The 27,613-nt window shown below is 47.1% G+C and overlaps 1 protein-coding gene across 1 annotated transcript in view; it reads right to left on the reverse strand.

Annotated features, from left to right (window-relative positions):
- The window catches only part of LOC125462276 (cytoplasmic phosphatidylinositol transfer protein 1-like), a 215,667-nt gene that overhangs the window by 75,703 nt on the left and 112,351 nt on the right, over positions 1–27,613 (reverse strand). Inside the window, exon 5 of the mRNA XM_048552115.2 lies at positions 25,345–25,352. Coding sequence (XP_048408072.1) covers positions 25,345–25,352 — 8 coding nt within the window. The remainder of the gene's footprint in view (positions 1–25,344; positions 25,353–27,613) is intronic.

Below are 27,613 nucleotides of genomic sequence, written 5' to 3' on the forward strand. Positions count from 1 at the left end.
CAGCCATGTTTTGACTGCACAGGGAGATGAAGTCCACCAGGATCTCCTCTTAAATTGCTCTTGAACAAAAGCTGAACTTTAAACAAAGGAGATCAGCTAGCTCAGACCCTTGCTTTGCAATGCAGAGCGATGCTAAGAGTGTGGGCTTAATTCCTGCACTATATGAGAATTACCATGAAGGATTCTCCTTCTCCCCTTGCTTGAGGCGTGGTGGCCCTCAGGTTAAACCATCATCAGTCATCTCCCTCTAATGGAAGAGTAACCCTATATGCTGGTAGGACTATTGCAAATATTGATCATAAACACCTTGATAGTCACTGAATATTCAGTAGATTTTGGCAGTTTTGAAGACTCTGTTTAAATGTGAAGCAGAGTTTTCATGTGGTTACTATCTAGAACATAGAACATAGAACATTACAGCACAGTGCAGGCCCTTCGGCCCTCGATGTTGTGCCGACCTGTCATACCGATCTGAAGCCCATCTAACCCATACTATTCCATGTACATCCATATGCTTATCCAATGACGACTTAAATGTACCTAAAGTTGGTGAATCTACTATCGTTGCAGGCAAAGCATTCCATTCCCTTACTATTCTCTGAGTAAAGAAACTACCTCTGACATCTGTCCTATATCTTTCACCCCTCAATTTAAAGCTATGCCCCCTCGTGCTCGCCGTCACCATACTAGGAAAAAGGCTCTCCCTATCCACCCTATCTAACCCTCTGATTATTTTATATGTTTCAATTAAGTCACCTCTCAACGTTCTTCTCTCGAATGAAAACAGCCTCAAGTCCCTCAGCCTTTCCTCGTAAGACCTTCCCTCCATACCAGGCAACATCCTAGTAAATCTCCTCTGCACCCTTTCCAAAGTTTCCACATCCTTCTTATAATGCGGTGATCAGAACCTGTCGCAATACTCCAAGTGCAGCCGCACCAGAGTTTTGTACAGCTTCACCATTACCTCTTGGTTCCGGAACTCGATCCCTCTATTAATAAAAGCTAAAACACTGTATGCCTTCTTAACAGCCCTGTCAACCTGGGTGGCAACTTTCAAGGATCTGTGTACATGGACACCGAGATCTCTCTGCTCATCTACACTGCTAAGAATCTTACCATTAGCCCTGTACTTTGCCTTCTGGTTACTCCTACCAAAGTGCTTCACCTCACACTTGTCTGCATTAAACTCCATTTGCCACCTCTCAGCCCAGCTCTGCAGCTTATCTTTAGTTGAACAGATATCAAAACTCCTTAAGTGGAGAACATTATTCACTATTCACTTCCATGTATATCATTTACAATACAGAGAACTGATCATCTTTAAGTACCCTGTACTCTTTGATATTAGAATCAATACGATAACATAATGCATAAATTGATTCTTGTAATAAATATTCTTCCACACTTATTAAAAGGTTGGCATCTCATATTTAAATCCTCAAGGACCCAAATAAATGAATCATATTCTAGAATTCAGAAAGTGGAAGTCTATGTGGTAATATTGGTTAATTCAGATGAGTCATTTTTGCTATAACATACCCACAATTATACTCCAGCATGATACATTTTGCTAGTGTCTTCAGAAGACTGTTTTTGTGTTCAGGATAAAGACAATAGTTAGCAAGACTCACCAGGTTTATTTAATGATCTGAATTCTCTCCCATTTGAGCTTTTAGTCTAACAAGAAGTTCATCTGAATAGGCAACACGTTGGGGGCAAAGATGGTTAGAGCCATTAAGATTGAATGGCCTATGCTAATTTGCCTTCCAACATGTGCAAAGCATCACCGCATTTTCACAGTAATATTTTACATGCCCCTCATGGGGCCAATTCTGGTGGGACAGATTCAGACAGATATCATCACTTGGCTTCCCATGTCTCTTTACTCCACATCAGGAATACAGTACTGGACAGCATAGGAATGGGCCATTAGGTCCACAATATTCAGCCAAACATGATGCCAAATTAAACTAATCCATTCTGCCTTCCCTTGGTCCTTATCCCTCCACACCTTGCATATTCATGCGCTTATCTAAAAGACTCCTAAATGCCCCTATTGTTTCTGCCTCCATCACCTCCCCTGGCATGTACGTTCCAGACTCCTACCACTCTTTGGGTAAAAAAACCTGCCCCTTACGTCTCCTTTGAACTTTCCCCCTCTCACCTGAAATGCACGTCCCCTAGTGTCAGGCATTTCAACTCTGGGAAAAATTTTGATGGGATCTTCCCAATCACCATCACCATAACAATTAAACAGAAATGTATGAAGAAAATTACATGATTCCTTTTTAATGCACCCGTGTTGTTTTCTCTTCTGGATTGTTTCACAACAGTTTCCTGAATTTTGACCTCATGATCCTGGAAACTCCAAATCAACTCTAAAAGGTTGGCATCCTTATTTTTCTCCATCTCTGATGCGCATAATGTGTCTAAGTCTTTAAATTTGGTATTTATGGAGTACTCACTTTCTGTGTAAATAAAAAATCCCTCTTTTTTTAAAATCTTTCTCCTCTCACTTTGAAAAAAGTCCCCAAGTCTTGGAATCCCCCATCCCAAGGGAAAAGACACCCACCATTCACTTTATCTATATCCTTCCTAATTTTTCACCTTATCTATATCCCTCATGATTTTATGAACCTCCATAAGGTCACCCTTCAAACTCCTACACTCCAGTGAAAAAAGTTCCAGCCTCTCCTTATAACCTAAACCCTCCATTCCTGGTAATATCCTGGTAAATCTCTTCTGAACCGTCTCCAGCTTAAAGATATCCTTCCTCTAATAGGGCATTCAGAGCTGCACACCGTATTCCAGAAGAGGCCTCACAAATGTCCTGAACTACCTCAACATAATGGCACAACTCCTGTACGCAAAGGTGTTGAGCAGTTAAGGTAACTGTGCTAAATGCCTTCTTAACCACCCTGTATATATCTGATGCAAACTTCAAAGAATTACGTACCTGAACTCTTAGGTCTCTCTGTTCTACAACACCTCTCAAGGCCCTACTTTTAATTGTATATGTCCTGCCCTTGTTTGCTTTATCAAAATGCAAAACCTCACATTTATCCAATTCAAACTCCATCTGTCACTCTTCAGCCCATTCACCCGACTGAGCAAGTTTGGTCTAAAGTCCTTTCTTTATTTTGTTTCAACATTTACTCTGTTGCAGAGGGAAACTTTTTGCATTTGTATATTAATGAGTTCTTTCAAGAAAACGGCAAGCCTGAACATTAGAGGAAAATGTTGAGAAAGAGATCGAGAAATAGCTGAGCACAATCTCTCAGTTGTCACCACTGAATTTTTGAAGAACATTTAATGTTCAAGTTCCAGTGAGTACTGAGAAGTTGGAGTGGCCTTCACTTCCATCTTCCTACTATTTAAATGCTTTTGATCTCATAACAAGTTATTCACTGCGCCATAGTTAGAGAAATAAAATTGTCAAGCACTCAGTACCAGCTGCTCACATTCATTTAGGGTGGCTCAGTGGCTAGCATTGCCTCCTCACAGCGCCAGGGACCTGGGTTCAATTCCACCATCAGACGACTTTGTGGAGTTTGTACCTTCTCCCTGTGTCTGCATGGGTTTCCTCCCACAGTCCAAAGATGTGCAGGTGGATTGGCCACGCTGAATTGTGTCCAGGAATATGCAGGCTAGGTGGATTAGCCATGGGAAATGCAGGGTTATAGGGACAGGGTAGGAGATGGGTCTAGGTAGGATGTTCTTCAGAGGGTTGATATGGGCTGAATGGCTTGCTTCCACACTCTGGGGATTCAATGATCTACATTCGCTATAATGGATTGGAGAGACTGACAGCTATTATTCACTGTCTGAATGGCTCACATGATGTACTAGTTATCCATTCAGTGTTTGTATTGTATCCTTTAATCCAAACTACTTCCGGATTCCAATTTGACCCAAATTGAGTTGAAGGATTGAAATTTATGCGCTGAGGTGAGGCATGAACACAAAGAGAGAACTTAATTCAAATCTTCCCAAGCTCTATACGTCCGGGTCAAATGATATTTGGTGGTCAGCTCTCACACCCTGAGCAGCTGACTGCTTTAGATCATATGGGAAAGGATCAATTACCTCTGGTTTTCACCCACAGATTACCAAGATGATGCCGTAACAGAGGAAGGGGATCTGACCACTGACCGGGGCACTAATTTATGCTGAAATTGACACAAACTTCAAATATGGTACGATAACTTTGAGATGACAAACACAGCTAGCAATTCAATAAGGAAGCTCACTGCTTCACACTTAATTGACTGTTGCTAACCAGAGCATTTTCACACCAAATATTTTAACACTTGTTGAGAAGGTGATAAAGCTTGTTTTTTAAAAATGTTTCTACTGATGAGTTCATGAGTGGATTTGACAAAACAGTCCTTTATTGCTTCTTAGCAGCAGCCTTTTACTTACAATTCTGTCAAGGCAACAGAACTGAGACAAAATAAACTTGGCTGGTATATCTCCTACGTACACATTCGATTAAAAGTGCACATTGAGTTGTGACTCAGGGGTACAAGTACTACTTGGTAGAAAAAGTGACAGTTGAGATCAGCTATAATTATAACACAGCCGTGTCTACGTCAGCCTGGTGTTTTGCTCAGAAAAATGCTGCTCCTTCTGATGTTGCTCTGCTATTGCAGTAGCTATTAAAGCCCAATGGCAAAAACTGGGGTCCCAATGCCTGTCACAGCAGGGCTATTTCTCACTCTGGTGACACTGATGCGTTCCTTCAGTTGGGGAAATAAGCACATAAACACACAAGCACAGACCCTTCGCACGTCTCTCGTGCAAGTACATCCAGAGTCAACAAGCACATTCTCCACTACTCTTCATACATTAAAAATCGGCTTGGGTAGGAGGTGAACAATTTTAACAAGATGAGAGTTGTTATTATTGGAGATTGAAACACTTTCCTTTCTATAAATGCTTGTGGAAATCACCCCTGTCACAGCAAGAAATTGGCTGGCTCCAAAAAAAAGGCATTTTACTCAAACCTAAGAACAAACCTAACCTCATAAAGGACATCGTTTACACCTAAGAAATATGGCTGGATGGCTGGTTTGCAGTCTAAAGCAAAGCCGAGAGTGTGGGTTCAATTCCTGACTGTGCCCGGAGGACCATCAACTCAGTGAAAGACACTCTTTGGTCTGCCCAAAACTTGTTGGCCTTCCAGGGCCAGAACTTGACCTCAGCTGAGTGTTGCAGACTGGCACATTCCAATGTTCAGGACTACATGCCGAGGGATGCACTAAAGTTTGGGGCAACTGCCCCATGCCACAGTGGGGGAAGATCACTGTCTAAAGTCTTTCTGCTGAAGTGAAATTGGGGTCTGTTCAGCTATCAGGCCCTCCGATGCCTCAAATATATGTAAATATAATATCGTTCAAGTAAGAAATGCCTTTGATTGGTTTGAGTCAAACTCCAATGTTTGTTTGGTTTCTGACAGAAAGGAACTGCTCTAGTGACTAAGTATACTAAGATATTTTATGAAAAAAGTATATTTTTGAAATAAAAGGAAATCCTGCACCAGCTGAGGTTACCACGAAGGACTCTTCCTCTTCGCCTCTCCCCTTCATGTGACATGTGGTGACCCTCAGGTTATTCTCTCTCTCTCTCTCTCTCTCTCTCTCTCTCTCTCCCCAATGATGAACTGGCCTTATGATCTGCTAGGATTATGCAGGCTTTAATTTTTAATTCTTGCTTGATATTAACAGGAACCACAGGAGGCTGGTCCAAACCTCAAACCACTTCTGCTCCTCTGTTAAATCATGGCTGACCGTTACCCTCATCTATCCACCTCAAATCCATATCTTTAATTAATATCCCTCCTTGATTAAACAAAATCAATCTCCATTCTGTAATGTATCATTGACTTGTTATTTGACTGCATTTTGGGCAGAGAGTCTCAAGTTTCCATTATATTTCCTGTGAAGGGATGCTTCCTGACCCCACACATGAACAATTTAGTTCTAATTTTGTGCTGGACTCTGCCATCAAACGATATCATTTCTCTCTCTCCAAGTCTAGACAAATCCTTTAATCACATGAAGCGGTTCAATCAGTTCACTTCTTAAGCCTTGTATATGTAACAATCTTATGTAACCATCCTCCTATTGTGGCCCTTGCAGTCTAATTAATCCAGCTTCTCACAGTGCCTTAGTCACCACCACTAAAGGTATCACAATCATGTATAAATGGAAATAGCAGGGAAATTTTACACACAGTCTTGAATAAAACTTCAGGAACCATTCCGATAGCTGTGCTTCGGTCCATTGGGAAATGTTCAAGTCTTCTGCACCATTCAGGTTAGCCAAAAATATTTTTAAACCTTTCCCGGCCCCACATTGCTAAATGGGTTGAGAGAACAACCAGGAACACAGTTAAGCCTCTCAAGGTACATCCACACTTCCTGAGCTGACTGCTCAAATGTTTATCCTCGGTGAAATTTCCATTTAATTGACCTCTGCTGCCCTTTCAGACAGTCTGATTGTCATTTATACAGACCCCTTTGCATCACAGGCTGTCCCAAAATGGTTTGCAGCCAATGCAAAGAAGGGAAGCCCCAAGATAGACTATTAATCCAGAAACTCAGTTAATGTCCTGGGAATTCTGGTTCAAATCCCGCCATGGCAAATGCTGGAATTTGAGTTCAATAAAGAATGTGGAATTAAGGCTCTAATGACGACGATGAAGTCATCATCAATTATTGGAAAAACCTATTTGGTTTACTAATTAGTGAACAAAATCTGCCATCCATACTTGATCTGGCCTACGCGTGACTCCAGGCCCACAGCAATATGGTTGACTGCGAACTGTCCTCTGGGCAATTATGGATGAGCAATAAATGCTGGTCTAGCCACACCCCACAAGTGAATTTAAAGAAAAAGGTACTAATCTGGAGATCTTTTCAAAGGAGGCTGGGGACGGACAAAGAATACCGAAGTAGCCAGTGACACCCACACGTCTAATTACAAAAGACCACTGCTGTGAATGTAAGAAACATTTACAGGAAGCCCTTTTACAGTTTAGAGCACACTCCACCCAACATGCTTGCATGTCTCAGCGACGGTATGTTATATTGTCATTTCTAATTCTCCATTTCCTTTTCAGCTGTTCTCCCTCTCTCAGCGGAGAGAGCCATGACTTGAGTGAAGAGCTGGAGTGTTCATGCCTCACTTGGTTGGGATGGGGGCTGAAAGGTCACTGGGGTGATCCGTTCCTGATTTACCTCCACCTTTTGCCTGTCATGCTGTGCCTGGCTTTTATCCAGGATCTCTGCAGATTGAGACCGTGTGGGTCTGATGATAAATATTCATCCTGCCGTCATTCTCTGCCACCTACATAACTATGTTAATAACTTCATCAAGCCGAGAGGTTTTATTTCAAACAGATGTTTGTTGCAGCTCAAGAGGCCACAGTGTGAACGGAATGTCATTCCTCTGGCTTAAAAAAATGCTTAGGAAACTTTGACGCAGCATAAACTTTCGCTTAAGCTGAGGCCATGTCTGCCCTGTTTAGTGGATGTTAAGGATCCCACAGCAGGAGGAATGGGGACATTCCCCCAGCATCCTGGCCAATATTTAACCCTCAATCAACATCATTCAAATAGATAATGAGATAACACAGTGTGGAGCTGCAGGAACACAGCAGGCCAGGCAGCATCGGACGCGCAGGAAAGTTGATATTTCGTGTCAGAAATGGTGTGGCGGGGGAAGGGACCTCAGTAATAAATAGAAAGAGGAGGGCTGGGGAAGGTGGGTGGGATCAAGAAAGGTGAGTACAGGTAGGGAGTGGTGAGGACTGATCTTTTAGGTGGGAGGAGTGGATATGTGGGAAAGAAGATGGACAGGTTGTGTCAGGTCAAGGAGGTGGGGATGAGAGGGAGGGTTGGTCATGGGGTGAGGGCGGGAGTGGAGAGATTTTCAAACTGGTAAAATCCACATTTAGGCCATTGAGCTGTAGATGTGGCCATTATGGACATTCCTGTTTTTGTGTGTTTCCTGTGTGCAAATCAGGTGTCCTACAGGATAACTCTGACCAGACGTCAGGAAAGCACTTCATTGCCTGTAAGAAGCTTTGGGATGTGGCAGTTCCTATATGAATGTATGCCATTCTTTCTTTCAATTCAGGACTAAATCCTAGTCTGGCAGCAAGAGGAAGAAAAACCATCCTGCTTGTACCTGAGATGAACTAACATGGAGAACAACTGCGGGGAGGATCTCTTGTGCATACTAGCACTTCACTGTTTATGAAATCATGGCTTTTTCATTCTTGACTGATACGAATAGCATTTATTCCAGACCACTAGTAAGTCACCTTTTACATATCAGTGTATGAGAGGGTAGTTGAGTGGAAGGGAAGCATCTGTTTGACTATGTACTGAGACTGCTCAGCAACTGGACTAAATATCAACTGTAATCACCCCAGTTATAATCTCTTCTAACTTCTTCTGTCAGCAGAAGACACAAAAGCTTAAACACAAGTACCAACAGATTCGAGAACAGCTTCTTCCCCAAAGTTATTCTGAATGGGCCTGTCAACTTTCAAATTTGAAGTTGGTCTTTTTCTCTGTGCACCTTCTCTGCAGCCATAATATTGTCTTCCTTGCTGTGTTCTACTACCCTTATGCACTCTGTATAGTATGATCTGCCTGTACTGCACACAAAAACAAAACTTTTCACTGTAACGAGGTACATGCGACAACAATGAATCAAACCAAATCAAATCCAATTGGCAGCATGTTATTCAGGGAATATACCCAAGCTACTAAATATGCTTTCAACAGGGGATACCTGTCCAAGAGATTAAACATCCAAACAATGACTCAACTGCAGAGTGAAGTAACCACTAACTTGACAACGTAGCAAAACCTAAACTCAACATAGCAGATTATTCTCCCCCATATTAAAGAATTAGTTTTGCTTTTGCTGATTTGTTTCTTGTTAAAAAATAAAAACACCAATACACTACATGGGAAATCGGAGGCAAAACAAACTTTAAATTTCAAATGACTTACAACTCTTTACTGCGCGCTTGGTTTTATTTCGTGTGTTTTTTAATTGTGGATTGAAATGACAAAAAAACTGTTTAAAAAACCAAGGACTGTTGCTGCATGGTTTGAAAGCAAAATACACATGCAAACATAGTTCATACCACTGTGAGTTACAGTAGCATTTGCAAATGAACTGAAATTCAGGGGTTGTGTACAGATGGAGCTTTGGCTGGCAACAAAAGGACTGTCAATAGCCTAGTGGCCACTTATCAATGACAAAGACTTTTTGCCTGCCAACAGCCACGTAACTGGTCCTTGGGGCGGCACGGTGGCTCAGTGGTTAGCACTGCTGCCTCAAAGCACCATGGACCAGATTCAATTCCAGCCTCGGAAAACTGTCTGTGCACGTTCTCCCCATGTCTGCGTGGGCTCCCTCCCACAGTCCAAAGATGTGCAGGTTAGGTGGACTGGCCAAGCTAGAGTGGCCAGGGGTGTGCAGGGTTGGTTTTAAGATTGAATTCAAATTTCACCATCTGCCATGATGAAAAGTGAACCAAGGTCCCCAGAACATTCGCCTGGAGATCTGGATTAATGGCCCAGTGACATTAGCAATACACCACTGCCTCCCGATTAATCACTGAGCAAGTGTCTTGCTTGTTGTTTCTAAATGTGGATATACAGTAGGGTTGTTGTGGTCTTGTCAGTTTAGCTCCCTAAACACATATACAACGTACTGTGGTCAGAAAGGATCCCTATCCGGACTCAGACTCAGTGTATTCCCAATGACACTGATTATCTGTAGTTTTCCTCGGAATAAAGTGACATCAAATTGGGATTATAGGGTTGTTGGTATGTGCTTCTTCCTGCCCTGAAAACTGGAGTAAGGATGGTATTGAATGGGGTGGAATAAAGCTTATTTGTCAGGACCTAGCTAAGATCCTTAATGAAGGTCATACTAGTGGCGATGATACTGACTGAAGGGGGTTCTGTTGCTGCATACTGTCTCACATGAGCATTCAATTCTTCTTCAGATCAGGAGTTGGAGATGTAATGAAGGAAATGTTTCCAATTAGTACCAGCAGTGAAAGATATTGAATGGCACACTGGAGGCTTCAGGTTGAGATCAAGAGTGCAACATCCACATTGTGAAGGATCTTCCCTTTAGATTTGGGATCAATACTCTGAACCCTTTTATCACCTGCTACGCCTTCGGTAAATGCATCGCTGGCATTGCCGTGCGCTGACAATAACACACATTGTAGACGACCAATGATCCATCAGATCATAGGGCGCTGCCATCGATCTAAGTACCAGGCGCCTGTTCGCTGCCCCAGCTACCTCCTAGTATTGAAATCAGGGACTGTTTAATATGGGCTGGTCTTGCACCCACCTCTGCTCAGGGCAAGGACACACCACAAGACAGACAGGTAAGATAACTATCCCACTGGAAGCAAGCAGTAAACCCTCTCCAACTAACATTGTGTTGATGTGGCATCAGTTTCACAAATTAGAAAGTAGTCAGTCTCCTTAAATAGGTTAACCGCCAGCTCCCAATTAATACAGTGATAGAGATTTATCATCTGTGAAGAAGATTACAACAATAAATTTGGAACGTTGAAAAATGCAACTGCGGAATAAAGGTTTAAACACTAGATGATGTACTTTCTAACAAGTATTCAATATCATTTTTTTAATGACTACAGCTTTTATGTGACAATTGACATAAGGTTTCTAACAGAATCTTGTGTTGGAAAATCCCTGGTTTAATTGAAAACCACCGAAAACCCCAAAAGCAGGATGGGTTTTTTTTATTGTCTGGTAATTCAATCAGTATCAGATTTTAGTAATAGCATCCTTTGAATTTCAGTTCTTCAGATTTACTTAGACTTGCTGTCAAAGCTTGATCTCTTCAAAATGAGACAACAAGGTATAGGGCTGGATGAACACAGCAGGCCAAGCCGCATCAGAGGAGCAGGAAGGCTGACGTTTCGGGTCGAGAAGCGCCAGCAGTTCCTACTACCTCTCTTCAAAACAAGGCAGTTTATACCTCAAACGTATCGAAACAGATGATAAGTTTAAAGTATAGAACAAAACTGGTCAACACCCTTCAGGCCTTCATTGGATAAATGCAGAGAACATGCTTTCTGCAGCTGGTCATAATGCAAACATACAATTAACAAGTGACTTACATGAGACACATTTAACCCAAACAGCAGAAAATAAGGATTCACAGTTAAAAAACTGTTCGTTAGTGGTGGATTCAACTTGAGGATTTAAAGAGGTATGACTTTGAAGATTCTGCAGTCAGTACAGGAGAGATTGAATGCTGCAAATCATGTGGTATCCAGGTTTAAAGATGATGATGGACCTATCTCACTAAACTTGCTGCAGCCCGTTACATTAGCATTTTATGGTAAGCAGTCTATGATCATATTATAGCAAAATGGTCACAGACACTTACCGATGAAACTAACCAAAATGATCACCAAGGCACAAGAGTTTGATCTAACCTGCAGTTAACTACGCAATATTTTGCATTTTGTGGGAACACAGGAGCCTGCTTGCCGTTCAATAAAATCATGGCTGATCTGATTGTGACATTAACCCACCTCTCCCTATAAATCTTGGCTCACTCAATCAAGAACCTGTCTGACTAAAACTTGCCTTTATTTCATGATGCAGGCTCTACTGCTCATTGAGGGAGAGGGTTCCAAATACCGATGGCCCTCTTGGAGAAGAAATGTATCCATACCTACATCTTAAATGGTACGCCCTTGATTTTGAAACTGTGCCCTCTAGGTCTCTATTCTCCCACACGGGAAAACATCCTCTCAGCTGCCAACCTGTCAAACCTGCTTGGTATCTTTTAGTTTGCAATAACAAAACAACACAAATCCATTCCAAGATAACAAAGTGTGAAGCTGGATGAACACAGGCCCAGAGGCATCTCAGGAGCACAAAAGCTGACGTTTCGGGCCTAGACCCTTCATCAGAGAGGGGGATGGGGAGAGGGTTCTGGAATAAATAGGGAGAGAGGGGGAGGTGGACCAAAGATGGAGAGAAAAGAAGATAGGTGGAGAGGAGAGTATAGGTAGGGAGGGGACAGGTCAGTCCAGGGAACATGGACAGGTCAAGGAGGTGGGATGAGGTTAGTAGGTAGGAGATGGAGGTGCGGCTTGAGGTGGGAGGAAGGGATGGGTGAGAGGAAGAACAGGTTAGGGAAACGGAGACAGGCTGGACTGGTTTTGGGATGCAGTGGGGGGAGGAGGGGACGAACTGGGCTGGTTTTGGGATGCGGTGGGGGAAGGGGAGATTTTGAAGCTGGTGAAGTCCACATTGATACCATTGGGCTGCAGGGTTCCCAAGCGGAATATGAGTTGCTGTTCCTGCAACCTTCAGGTGGCATCCTTGTGGCACTGCAGGAGGCCCATGATGGACATGTCGTCTGAGGAATGGGAGGGGAAGTTAAAATGGTTCGCGACTGGGAGGTGCAGTTGTTTATTGCGAACCGAGCAGAGGTGTTCTGCAAAGTGGTCCCCGAGCCTCCGCTTGGTTTCCCCAATGTAGAGGAAGCCACACCGGGTGCAATGGATACAATATACCACATTGGCAGATGTGCAGGTGAACCTCTGCTTAATATGGAAAGTCAACTTGGGGCCTGGGATAGGGGTGAGGGAGGAGGTGTGGGGGCAAGTGTAGCACTTCCTGTGGTTGCAGGGGAAGGTGCCGGGTGTGGTGGGGTTGGAGGGCAGTGTGGAGCGGACAAGGGAGTCGCGGAGAGAGTGGTCTCTCCGGAAGGTGGACAAGGGTGGGGATGGAAAAATAGCTTGGGTGGTGGGGTCAGATTGTAGATGGCGCAAGTGTCGGAGGATGATACGTTGTATCCGGAGGCTGGTGGGGTGGTATGTGAGAACGAGTAGGATCCTCTGGGGGCGGTTGTGGCGGGGGCGGGGTGTGAGGGATGTGTTGCGGGAAATACGGGAGACACGGTCAAGGGTGTTCTTGACCACTGTGGGAGGAAAGTTGCGGTCCTTGAAGAACTTGGACATCTGCGATGTGCGGGAATGGAATGCCTCATCCTGGGAGCAGATGCGGCAGAGGCGGACGAATTGGGAATAGGGGATGAAATTTTTGCAGGAGGGTGGGTGGGAGGAGGTGTATTCTAGGTAGCTGTGGGAGTCGGTGGGCTTGAAATGGACATCAGTTTCCAGCTGGTTACTGAGATGGAGACTGAGAGGTCCAGGAAGGTTAGGGATGTGCTGGAGATGGCCCAGGTGAACTTGAGGCTGGGGAGGAAGGTGTTGGTAAAGTGGATGAACTGTTTGAGCTCTGCTGGGGAGCAAGAGGTGACGCCCATACAGTCATCAATGTAACGGAGGAAGGTGGTGGGGTTTGGGGCCTGTGCAGGTGCGGAAGAGGGACTGTTCCACGTAACCGACAAAGAGGCAGGCATAGCTGAGGCCCATGCAGGTACCCATGGCCACCCCATTTGTCTGTAGGAATTGGGAGGAATCGAAAGAGAAGTTGTTGAGGGTGAGCACGAGTTCGGCTGGGCGGATGAGGGTGTCGGTGGAGGGGAATTGGTCGGGCCTGCGGGACAGGAAGAAGCGGAGGGACTTGAGGCCATCTGCATGCAGAATACAGGTGTATAGGGACTGGACGTCCATGGTGAAAATGAGGTGTTGGGGGCCAGGGAATTGGAAGTCCTGGAGGAGGTGGAGGGTGTGGGTGGTGTCACGGACGTAGGTGGGGAGTTCCTGGACCAAAGGGGAGAAAATGGAGTCCAGATAGGTGGAGATGAGTTCGGTGGGGCAGGAGCAGGCTGAGACGATGGGTCGACCAGGGCAGGCAGGTTTGTGGATTTTGGGAAGGAGATAGAAACGGGCCGTGCGGGGTTGGGGAACAAAGAGGTTGGAGGCTGTGGGTGGTGGGAGGTCCCCTGAGGTGATGAGGTCATGAATGGTGTTGGAGATGATGGTTTGGTGCTCGGGGGTGGGGTCATGATCGAGGCGGCGGTGTGAGGTGGTGTCGGAGAGTTGGCGTCTGGCCTCGGCGATGTAGAGGTAAGTGCGCCATACTACCACTGCGCAACCCTTGTCTGCGGGTTTGATGGTGAGGTTGGGGTTGGAGCGGAAGGAGCAGAGGGCTGCCCGTTCTGCGGGGGAGAGGTTGGAGTGGGTGAGAGGGGTGGAGAGGTTGAGGCAGTTGATGTCTAGATGGCAGTTGAAGATGAAGAAGTCAAGGGAGGGTAGGAGGCCTGGGGGTGCTGTTCAGGAAGAGGACTTTTGTTGGAGGCGGGTGAAGGGGTCAGTGGAGGGAGGGTTAGGCTATCGGTTGAAGAAGTAAGCGTGGAAGCGAAGACAGCAGAAAAACTGCTCGATGTCCAAACGTGACTGGTATTCGTTAATGTGTGGGTGGAGGGGTACAAAGGTGAGCCCTTTGCTTAGGACTGACCGTTCGTCCTCAGTCAGTGGGAGGTCTGCGGGGGATGGTGAAGATGCGGCAGGGCTCAGTGTGACTGTCTCCTCTGGGGTTGCTGGCTGTGGAGGTTGTGGGCGGGGTTCCGTCGGCGGCGTTGGCTGTGGGCGGGGTTCCGTCGGCATCAGCAGTGGGCAGGGTTCCACCGTTGTTGTCTGTGGGGGGGGTTGACCCATTGTCTCAGCCTGCTCCTGCCCCACCGAACTCATCTCCACCTATCTGGACTCCATTTTCTCCCCTTTGATCCAGGAACTCCTTACCTACGTCCATGACACCACCCGCGCCCTCCACCTCCTCCAGAACTTCCAATTCCCTGGCCCCCAACACCTCATTTTCACCATGGATGTCCAGTCCCTATACACCTGTATTCTTCATGCAGATGGCCTCAAGGCCCTCCGCTTCTTCCTGTCCCGCAGGCCCGACCAATCCCCCTCCATCGACACCCTCATCCGCCCAGCCGAACTCGTCGTCACCCTCAACAACTTCTCTTTCGATTCCTCCCACTTCCTACAGACAAAGGGGGTGGCCATGGGTACCCTAATGGGCTCAAGCTATGCCTGCCTCTTTGTAGGTTACGTGGAACAGTCCCTCTTCCGCACCTACACAGGCCCCAAACCCCACCACCTTCCTCCGTTACATTGATGACTGTATGGGCGTCACCTCTTGCTCCCCAGCGGAGCTCAAACAGTTCATCCACTTTACCAACACCTTCCACCCCAACCTCAAGTTCACCTGGGCCATCTCCAGCACATCCCTCACCTTCCTGGACCTCTCAGTTTCAATCTCAGGTAACCAGCTGGAAACTGATGTCCATTTCAAGCCCACTGACTCCCACAGCTACCTAGAATACACCTCCTCCCACCCACCCTCCTGCAAAAATTCCATCCCCTATTCCCAATTCGTCCGCCTCCGCCGCATCTGCTCCCAGGATGAGGCATTCCACTCCCGCACATCCCAGATGTCCACGTTCTTCAAGGATCGCAACTTTCCCCCTGCAGTGGTCGAGAACGCCCTTGACCGCGTCTCCCGCATTTCCCGCAACACATCCCTCATACCCCGCCCCCGCCACAACCGCCCCCAGAGGATCCCCCTCATTCTCACATAGCACCCCATCAACCTCCGGATACAACGTATCACCCTCCGACACTTCCACCATCTACAATCCAACACCACTACCCAAGCTATTTTTCTATTCCCACCCTTGTCTGCTTTCTGGAGAGACTACTCCCTCCGCGACTCCCTTGTCCGCTCCACACTGCCCTCCAACCCCACCACACCCAGCACCTTCCCCTGCAACCGCAGGAAGTGCTACACTTGCCCCCACACCTCCTCCCTCACCCCTATCCCAGGCCCCAAGATGACCTTCCATATCAAGCAGATGTTCACCTGCACATCTGCCAATGTGGTATATTGTATCCATTGCACCCGGTGTGGCTTCCTCTACATTGGGGAAACCAAGCGGAGGCTTGGGGACCGCTTTGCAGAACATCTCTGCTCGGTTTCCAACAAACAACTACACCTCCCAGTCGCGAACCATTTCAACTCCCCCTCCCATTCCTCAGACGACATGTCCATCATGGGCTTCCTGCATTGCCACAATGATGCCACCCGAAGCTTGCAGGAACAGCAACTCATATTCCGCTTGGGAACCCTGCAGCCCAATGGTATCAATGTGGATTTCACAAGCTTCAAAATCTCCCCTTCCCCCACCGCATCCCAAAACCAGCCCAGTTCTTCCCCTCCCCCCACTGCATCACAAAACCAGCCCAGCTCGTCCCCTCCCCCACTACATCCCAAAATCAGCCCAACCTGTCTCTGCTTCCCTAACCTGTTCTTCCTCTCACCCATCCCTTCCTCCCACCTCAAGCCACACCTCTATTTCCTTCCTACCACCTCATCCCTCCTCCTTGACCTGTCCATGTTCCCTGGACTGACCTATCCCCTCCCTACCTCCTCACCTATACTCTCCTCTCTACCTATCTTGTTTCCTCTCCATCTTCGGTCCGCCTCCTCCTCTCTCCCTATTTATTCCAGTTCCCTCTCCCCATCCTGCTCTCTGATGAAGGGTCTAGGCCTGAAACATCAGCTTTTGTGCTCCTGGGATGTTTCTTGGCCTACTGTGTTCATCCAGCTCCACATTTTGTTATCTTGGATTCTCCAGCATCTGCAGTTCCCATTGTCACAAATCCATTCCACTTGCATTTAACCCAAGTTGGTGAGCTCTGTGCAAAGGTCATGTTGCCTTAATTATATTACCTCCAGGGAAGGTGGGTCTTGAGCCTCAAACTCCTGACTCTGAGTCTAGAACACTACCATAAGTCCCCTCACCCATTTATACTGCTTAGGACAGGCACCAGATCTATTGAACATGTAAAAATTGGCCCTAATGCACGCTTGGGGGATTTTATTTCAAAATTGGTCAGGTTGACCAGGGTAGGTGTCTTGCACATTTGAATAATAAGTTGTTTTCAATTATGGCAAGTCCTCACTTAAAGTTATGACTTTATTCCTGAAAATTGTGACTTGAACTGAAAAGACTTTAAGTGATTCATCTCATTGGAAATAATGATAAAGGTTAGAGATAGGTTCCTTCAGACAGATTTTTTTTTGCTTGGAAGAAAATAATTGTACTGTACATGTCTAGCACTCTGCATTCCTCATGGAAATAGCCTGCAATGTAAAATATACAGGAGTAATACAGTATAGTATTTCCCACACACAATGTTTGAAAAAGTATTTTAAAATATGTAAGCATCTGTGCTTTTAGATTGACCAAGAGCCATCGAGTCGCAGAGTAGGTCAGAGTACATCAGGCTGCATTAACCAACTTCCGTCACTAGATGAGGCATTCCTGCTTGAGTTCAGAATGGCAGCCAAGGGAAGGGAGGGACTTCAATGCTGAAGGGAGAAGCCTAAAGAAAGAACAGTGAGCAGAAGGATGGCCGAGGCAAGGACAGAGGGAGGTGAGGCTGGTTGAGGGGAAATGTTGGAGGCAAATTCAGAGGGAGGCAATGCCTGAGGAAAGCAAAGCCAGGGAGGTGGAAGCAAAACAGGGAAAGTTGGGGGGAAGAGTCGTAGAAGGGTGAGAGGTCTTGTGGCAGTGTTCCAGACACTGCGTCAAAAGTTCGAATGTCAAGACCCACCTTACCTGGAGGTAATATAATTAAAGCCGCATGACCTTTGCACAGTGCTCACCAACTTGGGTCCAAAGGAAATAGAATGGATTTGTGGCAAATTAATGTCAATGTAATTTGAGGAAAAAGATCTTAAAAGCCTAACAGCTTTAAAATGCTAAGTGGGATGATTTAAATTGTGGGCTTACTGTAATCTAGGTCTTTTCAGGCCAAGTTTCTGTTAGAAATCTTAGTACAGTATAAATTTTCTGAAAATCCAACTGTAAGACTTTATCAGGAAGTTCTAAAAGCTACCTTAAGAACTGATAAAAGCTCAGAGGACTATTTTAAAAATGCATTTTTCTGCTTAAATCATTTCCCTGATGCACGTTCAATGTGAATTATTTATTGCTTCAACATACACCTTTCCTGTAAGTCTCTATAACTGTATTCATCGAAAGAAATATGGTGATCTAATTAGAGAAGTTGGTTGTTTTTTTAGCTTGTGTCTTAACCAATGTGGTATTAACTGTTGAAAATTTATTTGTGTCTTCAGCGGGAGGACAATGGAATCTCTTGTTGCTTCTGTTCATAGTGCTGGGTAGTTTTAGCCAGTTAGAGAGTCATAGGGTCATACAGCACAGAAACAGACCGTTTGGTCCAACCAGTCTGTGCTAACCATAATGGAAACTAAATTAGTCCCAACTGCCTGCTCCAGTCCTGTATCTCTCCAAACATTTCCTAGTCATGTACTTTATCTAAATGTCACCTAAATGTGTAACAACTACTGTCATCGGATCAACTATTTTCTCTGGCAACTCATTCTACACATGAATCACTCTGTGTAAATACGTAGCTTTTCATGTCCTTTTCAAATCTTCTTCCTCTCACCTTAATATATACCCCTCAGTTGTGAACGCCCCCATCTTAAGGAAAAGACCCTTGTCATTCACCTTATCCATGCCCCTCGATTTTATAAACCTTATTAAACCCACTCTTCAACCTCTTATGCTCCAGTGAAAATAGTCCCAGCCTCTCAGTCTATTTCTATACCTCAAACCAGCCATTTTTTCCAAAACTTCAAATCTTTTCTGAGCCCTCTGCAGTTTAATAATATAACAGGGTGACCAGGAATGCATACAGTATTCCAGAAGAGGCCTCAAAAACATCCATAACTACTTCAACATGGCATCCCAACTCCTTGCACTATTGAGCAATCAGGATTTATTAAAAAAAAACTCATTGGCAGGATATACATAGAACACTGCAGCACAGTACAGGCCCTTCGGCCCTCTATGTTGTGCCGACCTGTCATACCGATCTCAAGCCCATCTAACCTACACTATTCCATTCCATGTACGTCCATGTGCTTATCCAATGACGACTTAAATGTACCTAAAGTTGGCGAATCTACTACCGTTGCAGGCAAAGCGTTCCATTCCCTTACTACTCTCTGAGTAAAGAAACTACCTCTGACATCTGTCCTATATCTTTCACCCCTCAATTTAAAGCTATGCCCCCTCGTGCTCGCCGTCACCATCCTAGGAAAAAGGCTCTCCCGATCCACCCTATCTAACCTTCTGATTATTTTATATGTTTTAATTAAGTCACCTCTCAACCTTCTTCTCTCTAATGAAAACAGCCTCAAGTCGCTCAGCCTTTCCTCGTAAGACCTTCCCTCCATACCAGGCAACATTCTAGTAAATCTCCTCTGCACCCTTTCCAAAGCTTCCACATCCAATATGGGCATCACTGTCAAAACTAACATACATTGTCCAACTCAAAATGTCCTCAAGAAGCTGACCGAGTTCTGTAAAATGCTGCAGTCCATGTGACATAAGTACACCCGAAATGCTGTTGGGGGGACGTTCCAGGATTTTGACCCAGCAAGAGAAGGAACAGTGGCACAGTCCTGAGTCAGGATGGTGTGTGGGTCTTGGAGCGGAACTCACAAGGGGTGGTGGAGGTTAGGGGTAGTTTTCAACACAGGAGAAGGGAATGGGAGAGGGAGAGGGGAATAGGTCACCTGGATCTGAAGCACTGGTGAATATGTAAAGTCTTGGGAAATGCTAAGTTGTACTCCCCTGACCGCTTTCTGTGCTGGAGTCAGTTGTCAGTACCTATGGTAGGTTTGAGTTTCTCAGTGTGAAAACCAATCATCCAATTGGTTTTAGAGATAGAGATAATAGGAACTGCAGATGCTGGAGAATCCAAGATGACAAAGTGTGAAGCTGGATGAACAGAGCAGGCCAAGCAGCAACTCAGGAGCACAAAGGCTGATATTTTGGGCCTAGACCCTTCATCAGAGAGGGGGATGGGGTGAGGGTTCTGGAATAAATAGGGAGAGAGGGGGAGGTGGACCGAAGATGGAGAGAAAAGAAGATAGGTGGAGAGGAGAGTATAGGTGGCGAGGTAGGGAGGGGATAGGTCAGTCCAGGGAAGACGGACAGATCAAGGAGGTGGGATGAGGTTAGTAGGTAGGAAATCGAGGTGCTGCTTGAGGTGGGAGGAAGGGATGGGTGAGAGGAAGAACAGGTTAGGGAGGCAGAGACAGGCTCTCTGATGAAGGGTCTAGGCCCGAAACGTCAGCTTTTGTGCTCCTGAGATGCTGCTTGGCCTGCTGTGTTCATCCAGCCTCACATTTTATTATCTTGGAATTCTCCAGCATCTGCAGTTCCCATTATCTCTGAGACAGGCTCGGCTGGTTTTGGGATGCAGTGGGGGGAAGGGGATGAGCTGGGCTGGTTTTGGGATGTAGTGGGGGGAGGGGACAAACTGGGCTGGTTTTGGGATGCGGTGGGGGAAGGGGAGATTTTGAAGCTGGTGAAGTCCACATTGATACCATTGGGCTGCAGGGTTCCCAAGCGGAATATGAGTTGCTGTTCCTGCAACCTTCAGGTGGCATCATTGTGGCACTGCAGGAGGCCCATGATGGACACGTCATCTAAAGAATGGGAGGGGGAGTTGAAATGGTTCGCGACTGGGAGGTGCAGTTATTTATTGCAAACCGAGCGGAGATGTTCTGCAAAGCGGTCCCCAAGCCTCCGCTTGGTTTCCGAAATGTAGAGGACGCCACACCGGGTACAATGGATACAGTATACCACATTGGCAGATGTGCAGGTGAACCTCTGCTTAATATGGAAAGTCAACTTGGGGCCTGGGATAGGGGTGAGGGAGGAGGTGTGGGGGCAAGTGTAGCATTTCCTGCGGTTGCAGGGGAAGGTGCCAGGTGTGGTGGGGTTGGAGGGCAGTGTGGAGCGAACAAGGGAGTCGCGGAGAGAGTGGTCTCTCCGGAAAGCAGACAAGGTTGGGGATGGAAAAATAGCTTGGGTGGTGGGGTCAGATTGTAGATGGCGGAAATGTCGGAGGATGATACGTTGTATCCGGAGGTTGGTGGGGTGGTGTGTGAGAATGAGGGGGATTCTCTGGGGTCGGTTGTGGCGTGGGCGGGGTGTGAGGGATGTGTTGCGGGAAATGCGGGAGACGCGGTCAAGGGCGTTCTCGATCACTGCGGGGCGAAAGTTGAGGTCCTTGAAGAATGTGGACATCTGGGATGTGCGGGAGTGGAATGCCTCATCGTGGGAGCAGATGCGGCGGAGGCGGAGGAATTGGGAATAGGGGATGAAATTTTTGCAGGAGGGTGGGTGGGAGGAGGTGTATTCTAGGTAGCTGTGGGAGTTGGTGGGCTTGAAATGGACATCAGTTACAAGCTGGTTGCCTGAGGTGGAGACTGAGAGGTCCAGGAAGGTGAGGGATGTCTTGGAGATGGCCCAGGTGAACTTGAGGTTGGGGTGGAAGGTGTTGGTGAAGTGGATGAACTGTTCGAGCTCCTCTGGGGAGCAGGAGGCGGCGCCGATACAGTCATCAATGTAACGGAGGAAGAGCTGGGGTTTGGGGCCTGTGTAGGTGCGGAAAAGCTGCACCTCCCAAATCCCGAGCCTGTCCCTGCCCCAACCCCACCATGCACCTGCCGCTATTGACCACAAGGACACGGCCGGTGACCCCACTGATGACGTCACATCCGCCACTGCCGGGCACACCACTTCCGGGACCGCGGACGCAACCGCTGCTGCTGTCACCGCCTCCACTTCCAGTTACAACACCACACACACCACCCTCACCGCTGCTGCTGCTGCCCACCCCGCTCCTCCCACCGCCGACGGAACCCCGCCCACGGCCGACACCGACGGAACCCCGCCCACAGCCGACACCGACGGAACCCCGCCCACAACCTCCACAGCCATCAACCCCAGAGGAGACAGCCACACTGAGCCCTGCTGAATCTTCACCATCCCCGCAGACCTCCCACTGGCTGAGGACGAACGGTCAGTGCTAAGCAAGGGGCTCACCTTTGTCCCCCTACAACCACACATCAACGAATACCAGTCACGTTTGGACATAGAGCAGTTTTTCCGCCACCTTCGCCTCCACGCTTACTTCTTCAACCAGTAGCCTAACCCTCCCTCCACTGACCCCTTCACCCGCTTCCAACACAAGTCCTCCTCCTGCACACCACCCCCAGGCCTCATACCCTCCCTTGACCTCTTCATCTCCAACTGCCGTCGAGACATTAACCGTCTCAACCTCTCCACCCCTCTCACCCACTCCAACCTCTCCCCTGCAGAACGGACAGCCTCCACTCCCTCCACTCCAACCCCAACCTCACCATCAAACCCTCAGACAAGGGTGGCGCAGTGGTAGTATGGCGCACTTACCTCTACATCGCCGAGGCCAAACGCCAACTCTCCGACACCTCCTCCTACCGGCCCCTCGATCATGACCCCACCCCCAAGCACCAAACCATCATCTCCAACACCATCCATGACCTCATCACCTCAGGGGACCTCCCACCCACAGCCTCCAACCTTATTATTCCCGAACCCCACACGGCCCGTTTCTATCTCCTTCCCAAAATCCACAAACCTGCCTGCCCTGGTTGACCCATTGTCTCAGCTTGTTCCTGCCCCACCGAACTCATCTCCACCTATCTGAACTCCATTTTCTCCCCTTTGATCCAGGAACTCCTTACCTACGTCCGTGACACCACCCGCGCACTCCACCTCCTCCAGAACTTCCAATTCCCTGACCTCCAACACCTCATTTTCACCATGGACGTCCAGTCCCTATACACCTGTATTCTGCATGCAGATGGCCTCAGGGCCCTCCACTTCTTCCTGTCCTGCAGGCCCGACCAGTCCCCCTCCACCGACACCCTCATCCGCCTAGCCGAACTCGTCCTCACCCTCAACAACTTCTCTTTCGATTCCTCCCACTTCCTACATAGGGGGTGACCATGGGCACCCGCAAGGGCCCCAGCTATGCCTGCCTCTTTGTAGGTGACGTGGAAAAGTCCCTCTTCGGCACCTACACAGGCCCCAAGCCCCACCTCTTCCTCGGTTACATTGATGACTGTATTTGCGCTGCCTCCTGCTCCCCAGAGGAGCTTGAACAGTTCATCCACTTCACCAACACCTTCCACCCCAACCTCAAGTTCACCTGGGCCATCTCCAGCACATCCCTCACCTTCCTGGACCTCTCAGTCTCCATCTCAGGCAACCAGCTTGTAACTGATGTCCATTTCAAGCCCACTGACTCCCACAGCTACCTAGAATACACCTCCTCCCACCCACCCTCTTGCAAAAATTCCATCCCCTATTCCCAACTCCTCTGCCTCCGCTGCATCTGCTCCCACGATAAGACATTCCACTCCCGCACATCCCAGATGTCCACGTTCTTCAAGGACCGCAACTTTCCCCCCACAGTGGTCGAGAACGCCCTTGACTGCGTCTCCCGCATTTCCCGCAACACATCCCTCACACTCCGCCCCCGTCACAACTGCCCAAAGAGGATTCCCCTTGTTCTCACACACCACCCCACCAACCTCCGGATACAACGCATCATCCTCCGACATTTCCGCCATCTATAATCCGACCCCATCACCCAAGACATTTTTCCATCCCCACCCTTGTATGCTTTCCGGAGAGACCACTCTCTCCGTGACTCCCTTGTTCGCTCCACACTGCCCTCCAACCCCACCACACCCGGCACCTTCCCCTGCAACCGCAGGAAATCCTACACTTGCCCCCATACCTCCTCCCTCATCCCCCTCCCAGGCCCCAAGATGACTTTCCGTATTAAGCAGAGGTTCACCTGCACATCTGCCAATGTGGTATACTGCATCCATTGTACCCGGTGTGGCTTCCTCTACATTGGGGACTGCTTTGCAGAACACCTCCGCTCGGTTTGCAATAAACAACTGCACCTCACAGTCGCGTACCATTTCAACTCCCCCTTCCATTCTTTATATGACATGTCCATCATGGGCCTCCTGCAGTGCCACAATGATGCCACATGAAGGTTGCACGAACAGCAACTCATATTCCGCTTGGGAACCCTGCAGCCCAATGGTATCAATGTGGACTTCACCAGCTTCAAAATCTCCCCTTCCCCCACAGCATCCCAAAACCAGCCCAACTCATCCCCTCCCCCCACTGCATCTCAAAACCAGCCGAGCCTGTCTCTGGCTCCCTAACCTGTTCTTCCTCTCACCCATCCCTTCCTCCCACCTCAAGCCGCGCTTCCATTTCCTACCTACTAACCTCATCCCACCTCCTTGACCTGTCCGTCTTCACTGGACTGACGTATCCCCTCCCTACCTCCCCACCTATACTCTCCTCTCCACCTATCTTCTTTTCTCTCCATCTTCGGTTCCCCTCCCTCCTCTCCCTAATTATTCCAGAACCCTCACCCCATCCCCCTCTCTTATGAAGGGTCTAGGTCCGAAACATCAGCTTTTGTGCTCCTGAGATGCTGCTTGGCCTGCTGTGTTCATCAGCTTCACACTTTGTCATCCAATTGGTTTTATGCTGACTGCATGAACAGCACATCAACAAATTAACAACACGAGAGCTATTATATTCAGACAGTGATATCACTAAAATATACAGCTCCTAAGGTCATTTAGTCCAGCACATGTGAGCTTAATGAATTGCTCTTTGAAGCTTTCCAATTAGATCTACTTTCTGCTGTTACCCGCAAAGCGCTTTTCAAGTATTTATCCCACTGCCTTTTGAAACTTAGTATTGAATCTGCTTCCACTGTCCTCTCAAGCGCTACACTGAGTGCTCACCATGTGGAAGGTTTGTCCCTTCACCTTACCTCTGGTTCTTTACGTTAAAACCGACAACACATGGTTACACAGTGTGGAGCTGGAGGAATACAGCAGGCCAGGCAGCATCAAAGGAGCAGGAAAGTTGACGCTTTGGGTTGGGAAACATCAACTTTCCTGCTCCTCTGATTCTTCCTGGCCTGCTGTATTGCTCCAGCTCCACACAGTTACCTCTGACTCCAGCATCTGCAGTTGTTTCTATCACATGGTTACCAACGCTGATTCCGGTGAAAATAATTTCTCCCGATTTACCCCCCGCAAAATCCATCATCATACTGTACATCAGTCCAAAAACTCCTAAATAAGTCAGTGTTCTAAGGCAGGTATGGGACACATATCTAACATGGACAGCTATCACATGCTAAATTACACAAGTGAGTAATGTGTTCAAACTTAGCTAACTTATTTCGGAGAGTGACGGCTGCAAGTAAACACTGATGTCTTCCATAAACAGGGCAATGTATCTCTGTGGTGCAGCTCCCGTTTACAGGCTGTTTTAGCATCCAACATACCCATTTTGGCATTACACGCGACATTACTTATTCACGTATGTAGACAATATGAAGCATGAAAGTACTTACAGTGTATTCTAGACGCACAGGATGGCACAGAGGGAACGAACAGGGAGAGAAGGGAGAAAAAGAAACAATAAATAATTAAAATGATCTCAAGGTGATGTCACCTCCTAACGCTACTCAAGAGGGCAATTTCAATCAACATGCCTAATACATAAGCTGAGTTGGGAATGATTGAACAAGAAGGTTGAAGTGAGTCGTCCTGTGCTAAAGGACTTTACAGTCTTTTACGAATTGAGAACAAAAAAAACTGTTGCTTAGCAGCCAGGTCCTGAGAAAAAACAGCATCACATTTTCCAGTTTTGATACAGCGCGGAATCGTACCTCACACGTTAGTGCCAACTGTGGCACGAGTTATGAAAGAAAATAAACCCCCAGCTCGAGCTAAAGGCCACAAATCAAATTTTGTGGCATTTAGCTTGCGAGAAATGCTGAGAATTTGACACCGTTCCAGGCATGATCTGTGATCAGCACAACGGAGGCATATCCCTTTCAATCAATCATCAAAATAATTAAAAACTGGTAACCCCACAAAGACTGCACTGAAAGCCTTCACCTCTCGTAGTCTTCAAGGCAGTTGGATTTGCTGCTGCTTAGGGGAGGTGATAGCTAATGGTATTGTCACTGGAGCTAGCAAACCAAAGGCTCGGTTAATGCTCTGGAGACAAAGACAGAGTTCTGGAGAAACTCAGCGGGTCTGGCAGCGTTGGCAGACAGAGAAGCAGAGCTCACATCTTCAGTCCACAGCAGAAGAAGGTGTCCTGAAGAGGAGCCAGACTGGATTCAAGATGTTGACAGTGTTGCTTTCTTTGTAAATGCTGCCAGACCTGCTGATTTTCCCCAGCATTTTGTACTTGCTTCAGGTTCCAGTCATCTGCAGAATTTTGCTTCGATTCTGATGCTCTGGGCTCCTGGGTTTGAATGCTGCTACAACAGATGGTGGAATATATATTCATTGAGGGTCTGGAATTAAAAGTCTCATGATGATCACTGTCAACTGCTGTAAAACCCTAGATAATGGGGTGTACAGCTGGATGAACACAGCAGGCCAAGCAGCATCTTAGGAGCAGGAAAGCTGACGTTTTGGGCCTAGATCCTTCCTGAAACATCAGCTTTCCTGCTCCTAAGATGCTGCTGGGTCTGCTGTGTTCATCTCGGATTCTCCAGCATCTGCAGTTTCTATTATCTCTGCTGTAAAACCCCATCTGGTTCACCAATGCCCTTTAGGGAAGGGAATCTGCTGTCCTTATCTAGTCTAAACTACTCTTGACCTATAAGGTAATTGACTCTTAACTACCATCTAGGCAATTAGGGACGGGCAATAACTGCTGGCTGAGGACCATGTCACTCATTGACAAGACAAGTTGGTGTCACTGGTTACACCAGCATTTATTGCCCATCTCTAATTACGTAAAAGATAAAAAGTCAAACAACACAGACTCCATGGTAGCACTGGATTGCTATAATTGTGCCTTTAGCAAACCTTGGTAAATCTGAAGGGAATCTGTTTCTTCACAGTCGGATTGCTAGGCGGAACTCCCCATGTTAGGGTCAGTAAGAGGAAGTGGGTACTATGGCCCTGCTAATCGCTACACTGGTAATTCAGAGACCAGGTAATGTCCTGGAGTTCCAGGTTTGAATCCCGCCACAGCAGATGGTGGGATTTGAATTCAATAAAATATCTGGAATTAAGTATCTGATGTTGACCATGAATCCATTGCCAATTGTTGGAAAGACCCAACTGGTTCACTCATGTCCTTCAGGGAAGGAAACTGCCATCCTTACCTGGTCTGGCCTACATGTGACTTCAGACCCACAGCAATGTGTTGACTCTTATCCGCCCTCTGGACAATTAGGGATGGGCAATAAATGCTGCCAAGCCAGTGATGCCCATATTCCATGAATGAATAAAAACACGGTGATTAACTCATAGCTCTGCAGAATCACCTGCAGTCCTCAGTAGAAGTCAGCATATTGCAGCCTCCTTATCTATCTGGTTAACTCACACACCCCTGTGTCTGAAGGTTGATGGTTCAAGCCCCACTCCAGGATTTCAGCACAACATCTCAGCTGAAACATCAAGGTAACATCACATCATCAAAGACTGCTGCATTTATGCAGGCAAACAAAGGTCCTATTCGACTGTTCCGAACGTCATGAAATATCCCACAGTGCTACTCACAGAAGGGTAACTCTTTGGGGTCTTGGCCAGCATTCCTCCCTCAAGCAACACCACTCGAAACCAACTCGCCGGTCATTCATTTCATTTCACTGA

Source organism: Stegostoma tigrinum, chromosome 23 (genome assembly GCF_030684315.1).
Source record: "Stegostoma tigrinum isolate sSteTig4 chromosome 23, sSteTig4.hap1, whole genome shotgun sequence".
Lineage (NCBI taxonomy): Eukaryota > Metazoa > Chordata > Chondrichthyes > Orectolobiformes > Stegostomatidae > Stegostoma > Stegostoma tigrinum.